The following is a 7,847-nucleotide window of genomic DNA, read 5'->3' on the forward strand; positions in this document are numbered from 1 at the left end:
CATTTGTTTTTTTTTTATTTATTTCAAGAATTTCCTAGCACTGAACTTCATGGTATTTTTTGAAAGCATTGATTATTTATGTTGATTTTCTATTTTATGGGTAGCCCTTATCAGAAATTTATGGATTTTTAAATGTTTTTCATTTTCTGTATTTTTTCGATAACTCTGCTACAGGTATTCTTGTTTCTTCCTAGATTCTTTTTTTTTAATGCGAACTTCTACGGATATCACAATTTTCATGAAAAAAAAAGAGGGGGTTTTATTTTATTTTTTATTTTAATTTTTTTTTTTGAGAGAGAGAGATCAGAATCAAATTAAGCACTCATGTATACACGGCTTCAAACCCCACACCCAAACTTACAGTCGTCAAGTAAACAAGAAAACCAACACCAAGAAAGCAAGGACAAAGAAAAAGAAAGAAAGAAAGACTAGAAAGAAGAGTGGGGCTCCCTCTTTCGCGTCAAAGATTGTCATCATGTAGCTCCTTGACCGGGCTCGGAGCGAAGATCGGACTCCCTCGTGGTGGCTCATGAGTGTGCGGACCATGCTCGGATGCCTGGACGACCGCATCGCCGAGCCGATTGTTATCGAGGGAGGGCGCTTGGAATAGGTGGGGGAAGGGAAGGAAGATGCCGTGCACCACGATGTTGAGGTTGTAGACCACGTCCGGCGATCGAATGGGCTCGTAGTTGATCCTGACGCCCACGCCAGGGCTAGTCACGACGAGACTCTCCCCCTTCACCAGTGTCGGCAAGACCGAGCCCAGGGGCAGGCTCGCGAGAGAGTCGTGGGTGAGGAACTGGTTGGGCACAACGTGGAACCGGACGTTGTTGACGTAGGCGTGGCCACCCGAGACGATGGCCGAGTCGTTGAGGGCGAAGACCGTCATGTTGTGGAGCCTCACGAGCTCCGCGTGCTTGATATGCATGGCGAGAGCCACGATGCTGTAGCCGCTCTCTCTGAGTCGGAGCATCGCGTCGCGCAGCATCAGACTCATGACGGACGCCGCCGACGGGTGGAGGTAGGGGTCGACGGTTACCGGCGCGTCCGTAGTGGGGGAAGGGTGGTTGTGGCGTCTTCCGGTCAGGGTGGTGGTAGTGGTGTTGGGGTTGAAGGCGGCAGGAGGCATGCTGCAAGCAGAGTGAGAGAGCGGAGCGATTGGGGATTGGATCCCGTGGACAACCAGGAGGCCGTCGTTGTACAAGTCGGGTTTGACGATGGGGACGGAGTTCACCAGAATGGTGGTGGCGTTGTCCTGGATCGTGACGGCGAGGCATCGGCCTGGGCTCATGGTCTCGAGGACGGTGCCCGATTTGAGCTTGGAGAGGAGGCTGAGGGTGAAGATGCCGGGGACGATGTGCTCCTTGAGGACGATGGAGGAGGCGTTGATGGAGTCGGCGGCGGGGGCGAAGACGGTGGCTGGGAGGTTCCAGCCGGAGAAGAGTGAATTGGAGAGGGAAGGAACGAATGAGGCGAGCTGCTGGTAGCCGAGGGAAACGAGGATGGAGGCGAGTTGCTGGTGGGGACTGGGAAGCGGTGTTGAGGCGTGATGGTGGTGGTGGCGGTAACAAAGGGACGGTGTGAAGAGCAACGGGAAGAAGAGGAGAATGAAGATGAAGGCGCGGTGGAACGACGCCATCTTGGGGATGGCTGTAGCGCTATCAGAAGCAACCAAGAATCTGAATTTTTCTTGCACAACGAGAGAGAGAGAGAGAGAGTGTGGTCGAAGGGTTGAAGGCTGGAAGCTTAAATAGTGTTGAAGGCGGGCGGCTAGAGTTTGTTGTAATAGATTTGTTAGTTTTTTCTTTTATTTTGTTTTTCCCTCTCTGATTCTTGATTTCTTATTTGGCTCTTTCTTTCTTTCTTTCTTTCTTTCTTTTTTGGTTTGATGGGCTGGCTGAATCCAAACAACTAATCCAGATCCAAATTCGGATCTTATAAAGTCCAACTTAATAAGCCGACTATGGTCTCATTGCACTTTAGACTCTTATTTAAGATCCTATTCCAAAAAAAATATGTCAGATCTGGATCGGGGGGTCCAACTTAATCTGATTCTTTGAAAGTAAGGTGACAATCTGCAAACCAGCGATAACAGCCCCGGTCACGGTGGATCTGGGTGCAATTTCACATTGATTGACTCCTAATATGATCTGGATCCAGATCCTCTTGCATGGGAGCTTGTCATTAGTGTTGCATAGCCTTTTTCTGTGAGCCTTATTGGAGCTGTGCAGTACTATCCACGGATCATATTAGACGAGGATCGGCCCCTGGTTCTAATGCTACGTCCAAGTGGATATGTAACTACTTTTCTTATTAGATGTGGCTGGATCCAACCGCGTGAAAACCAAATTCAGGTGATCAGGCAAATCTGACCGGGAAATTTTTCAAAAACTAACTTATGGTTAGTCTTTGCCTGATTTTGGGCAGGTTGGGGCCCTTTACTGGAAGATTGCCCATCGTGGTATGGATTCGGATATGATTATATCAGAATCAGATCCAGTTTCAATATGAGCTTTGTGATTGGGATCCTGGAATTGGTTAGCACATACAACGATTTATTTAAATGTGAAACTTGCAATACATAACAGGTTCGTCATGTTTTTCATAACTCCTTAAAACAGGACTTAGACCAGAACCAAACATGCCCCCAATAAGAGATGATGGACCCGATGTGGTGCGTTTATATCATTACGGTAGGGGCCTTGACCTAGATTTTTTTTTTTTGCATAATAAAAATAATCATACATAACTACTAGTGTTTGGTAAACTAGCTGAACAAACCGAACAAAGGATGTTCAAGCTCGGCTTGTTCGTGTGGTGAACTTAGCCGAGCTTGAGCTCATGGCAATCCTAAGTTAAAATGAGCTTAGCTTGAGCTCTCTTATTTATAAAAATAATAAAAAATAATAGAATTTGAACTCTAAAGCTACTAAGTGACTCATTTACAAAATAAATACATTGTTTCAAAGTTGTGTGCAAAAAAATGATGGGGACTCCGCGTAGTTGGTAGAAGCTGTCAGTGTACGTCTCCTTGTAGCGGGACATTGCTGGTTCAAATTAAACCCAGTGGTAGATTGAATAATAACGGGTGACCCCAGCTTGCCTTTCAAAAAAAAACTTGTAAGCAAAAAAGACTTAAATGCTAAACTTCTCGTGTGCAAGCCAAACATTAAAACTATCTACAATATATGATATAAAATATCGAAGCAGGTTATATGCCCCCCCCCCCCCGAAGACGGTCGTTAGCTACAGTGTGTGTTCAGGGGTCCGATTGAGCGCCACGTATATAAACACATGGGGCTCGTATTCTCATGTGTGTCGGCATCACTTAGCAATGGAATCCGGTGCAGTTGCAAAAACTTAAGTACCCTTTCCCGCCATTCATGCCATGAAACGACGGTTCGGGAAGATGACAAAATGGCCTCCATTCAAAAAAAGGGAAACGACGGTTCAAGATACTCCATCTAGAAAAGTGAAACACCGGTTCGAGAATGATGTTTACTCTATAAAGTCCAAACGTTCCATTTTTGCCCTAAGCAGTAAACTTTTGCACCATCTGCTATAACCAGAGATCCCTTTGAGGATGCACCCTTTGTCGTCGTCTGTTGCCTCTAGAGCATCCTTTGTTGTTGTCTGCACCGGAGCACCCTTTACCATCGTCTGTTGTCGCCGAAGCACCTTTTGTCATTGTCTGCTGCCGCCAAAGCACCCTTTTTCGTCGTTTGTTGCCGCCAGAGCATCATTTGCCATCGTCTACGCAATGGTAGCATCGTTGTCACCATCGTCTGCATCTACCTTCTAGGTGTTTCTCCTCTACTGTCAGATTACCAAGGTTTCGTTATGCAAACAAATCGATTTGTAAATCTAAATGCTAAATCTTACAACTGATTTTACTATTCAAGCTAAATAACACATATTTTTATACTGAAACAAATCAATTTGCACCTATCCACCTTCTAAGTGTTGAAAAACAGTTAGCACGGTTTGTCCTTATGAAGGTCAAACATTTCAATGATATGTACTTATGAAGGCTAAATTTCTATAACGATTTGTACGTTCGATGCAACAACGATTTATATATTTGAAACATTAACGATTTAATTAAACTACCACGATTTGTACTTAAGTTTGATAAATCGTACAACAATATATATGTATGAAGCCAAATGTTACAATGATATGTACTTATGAAGGTTGTGATTTATACAACGATTTGTAAGTTTGAAGCTACAACGATTTATACATTTAAAGCACTAGCGATGTGTATTTATGAAATTACCTCAATTTGTACTTAAATTTGCAAAATCTTACAACGATGTTTACTTATATAAAGCCAAATATTGTGACGATCTATAATGTTGGTGATTGTTTAACGAATGGGATAATTTGTATTATTATATATTTGGGGAGGCGGTTGTAACATATAGTGATATGGTTAAATTTATGTGTTGTGCAGGTTAGCAATGTCTAAAGCTTGTCAGACAAGAAATCCATTGGCGTTCTATGGGATAAATATTAGAGAAGTTATCCTCCAATCCCATCTATATGAGCGTTATGAAATGTACCAAAATATAAGAAAGATTGAGAATGATAAAGACGGGGACAAATCATTGAAATTGTATTATGCGAAGGATTATCCATCAGATATTGAGGTTGAAGACCAAAAGAAGAATGAGAAAGAACTAAAGATGAAGAAGAAGGATGACCAGGAGAATGAAAAGTAAAGGCAAAGGAAGAAGGCAGAGTAGAGTGAAAGGCAAAGGAAGCAGAAGGAGAAGGAGAATGAAAAGCAAAGGAAGAAAAGGCAAATAAAGGAGTAGGAGGAGATGGAAAGGCAAAAAAAGAATAAGGAAGAGGAGGAGAGGGAAAGGCAATTGAAAAAGGAGGAGGAACAGAAGCAAAGGCAAATGATGAAGAAGGAATATTTTGAAAAACAAAGAAGGATAAGGCAAAAGAAGGAGGCGGAGGAGAAGGGAAGTCAAAAAAAGAATAAGGAGTAGTAGAGAAAAAGGCAATTAAAGGAGGAGGAAGAGAAGGAAAGGCAAATGATGAAGATGGAAAAGGAAAGGCAAAGGAAGAAGCATGAGGAAGAGAAGGAAAGGCAAAGGAAGGAAAAGGAGGACGAGGAAGATAAGGAAAGAGAAAGGAAGAAGCAAGAGGAGGAAGAAAAGGAAAGGGAAAGGAAGAAGCAGGAGGAAGAAGAGAAGGAAAGGGAAAGAAAAAAGTAGGAGGAGGAAGAGAAGGAAAGGGAAATGAAGAAAGAAATTGAAAAGCAGATTTGGGAGGCGAAGGAGCGAAGGACGAAAGAAGTAGAAAAACAGTGGGAGGCTGTGGAGCAACAAAAAAGGCAAAAGATGAAGGGAGGGAATGAAGAGTCGAAAAGAGTGACCAAGGTACGTAAATTGATCCTATCTGTCACGATTTACTGTAAAAGGTACTACTGTGATAGCGATTACTATGTATAGTGATTATTGTGATAGCGATTAATGTCAACAATTTACTGTGATAGGTATTACTATATATAACGATTACTGTGATAGCGATTATTGTGATAGCGTGTGTGCAATGATTTTTATTTATAGTGATTACTGTGTATAGTGAGGTGTAGAAGTACAAATGAGACTAATTTATAATTGATACGAATAATATGCTATTTTATGTTACAGGGAGGTCAGAAGAGAAGTAGAGCAGTAGAGGAAAAGCTTCGTGGGCGGTGTCAGTGGCCTATAGTTCTGTCGTGGTATGGACAACTGAGTGAATATTAGAAGGATCGATTACAAAATATGCACTTCGGCGGCCTTCTGGACCAGCATTATTTTGAAACATGTTGAAACACCATGACCCACCTGGTAAATAAGTGAAATCATCAGGTGAACACATTCCAGTTTGATTCTTTTGAGATCACCATGACTCTAGAAGATATGGCGTAGATTACTGGTCTTAGGTGCCATGAAAGTGTTGTCCTATTACGGGATTCAAACTATAACGCAAGAGAAAAGTGCATGACCCTTCTAGGAATATCAATGGACGACTGAAGTCAATGTATTTCTGGTGGAAGCAGTTTCACATCGATGAAGGTTTCTTCTTTTCGTAATAAATGGAAAGGTCGGTCTGCTACATGTGCATCTGAAAGAGCTGACCAAGAGTTGCTCAGCTTTCTTCTGTATTTTTTTTGTCTTACTTTATTTTTTTATTGTTCTGTTTCGAGAATAAGTTACTTGTGGCTGCAGTTCCTGAAAGACTTAGATAAAGTCAACAACTGGGCATGTGGTGTTGCTATGCTCATATACTTGTACAGTCAACTTTATCGTGTGAGTAAGGGTACGAAAACCGTCAGGGGGTTTTTGTTACGACAATGAAGTCATACATGATACTTCAAGTACAAGGTTTTGATGATAAGCAAGTAGAATCAACTGCATTTCAGCTAAGGCTATGAAGAAATTGAAGAATTCAGTGAAGAATCCTTGAAGACTAGTGTGCAAATGTTTAATTAATTAAAAGTCTTAGATTCTTGTAAGAGCCTTACTTAGAGTGCATATTTAGGTTGCATTTCACCTTAAAAGTCTTTAGAAAAACTTTTCTAAAAGAAACTCTTTTGAAAATCTTTTTAGAAAACTCTTTTCTTAAATTTTCATGTTTATTAGTCGACCAATAGACTTATCAGTCGACTAATCCTTTCGCGCCATATTTTCTAAAAAGTCATTCTTGTCAAATTAGTCGACCGAAGGTTTTTCAGTCGACTGGACAGAATGTCTGTTTTCTGGAAAATTAGCAGCAGTCGACTAATGGTTTTTCATTCGACTGAACAGAACATGTGTTTTCTGGAAAATTAGCAGCAGTCGACTAATGGTTTTTCAGTCGACTGAACAGAACATGTGTATTCTGAAAAATTTAGCAGCAGTCGACTAATGCTTTTTATCAGTCGACCGAACAGAATGTTTGTTTTTCAGAAGTTTTTAGCAGCAGTTGACTAAAAGGTTTTTTCAGTCTACTGATGATATTATCAGTCGACTAACTTTTCTCAAGTCGACTAAGTTTCAAAAGTTCAGATTTTTAAACGGCTCGATTAACAGATCAGTCGACCGACGATAACTGTCAGTCTACTAATAACTAACTATTAGTCGACTAACTGATGTTTCAGTCGACTAATTTTGTCGTTTTCCTGAAACTTCAAAAAGGCGTGTCTTTTCATTTTTCAAACGTTTTGATCGTTCGAAATGGACCGTTTTGACACCCTTTCATACTCTCAACGTATGGAATCTTTTAACTATAAATATGAGTGCATTTTACACTCAAAAACAACAATTCAATCGATTTGAATCTTGCTTTTCACTCTTATTCAGTTAAGTATTGATTTTCTCACTCACGTGATATTTTCACTTCAGTTTTTCACTCAAATCACTTTGAGAGATAGTGAATTCATGAGTAGAGTGTTTCAACAACCTCAAAAGCCAATTTCATCACATTTGCATTCAAAAGGAAGGCTCATAGGTTGTATTGTAAGTTGTTATTTCTTTTGTGTAAAAAGAAGGACTCCTTGGTGTAAAGGAGTTGTTTGCTTTCAGTAGGATTGTTACTGAAAGTGAGACTGGTTATGGTCTGTGTGATCTTGTAGTTTACAAGGTTGAGAGTGGAAAATCTCAAGCGGGTTTTGCTTGGGGACTGGATGTAGGTCGGGTTTGACCGAACCAGGATAAAATCTTGTATTCTTTGTGTGTTTGCTTTGAGATTTGCAAAATCCTTCAATATTCCGCAGAAAGTTTTAAAAGCACTATTCACCCCCCCTCTAGTGCTCGTTGCCTCGATCCTAGTGCACTTTCATTTGGTATCAAAGCACAGGTTTGTTA

General features: G+C 41.1%; 1 protein-coding gene across 1 annotated transcript; it reads right to left on the reverse strand.

The window, feature by feature from the left end:
* Window positions 1-460: 460 nt before the first annotated feature.
* On the reverse strand, window positions 461-1,639 carry LOC149846590 (fasciclin-like arabinogalactan protein 21). The gene has a single exon (XM_089991715.1). It carries the CDS (start codon window positions 1,637-1,639, stop codon window positions 461-463), a length of 1,179 nt encoding a protein of 392 aa, XP_089847841.1.
* Window positions 1,640-7,847: the final 6,208 nt, after the last annotated feature.

The sequence above is a fragment of the Nuphar pumila genome, chromosome 2 (assembly GCF_984573655.1).
Source record: "Nuphar pumila chromosome 2, dmNupPumi1.hap1.1, whole genome shotgun sequence".
NCBI lineage: Eukaryota > Viridiplantae > Streptophyta > Magnoliopsida > Nymphaeales > Nymphaeaceae > Nuphar > Nuphar pumila.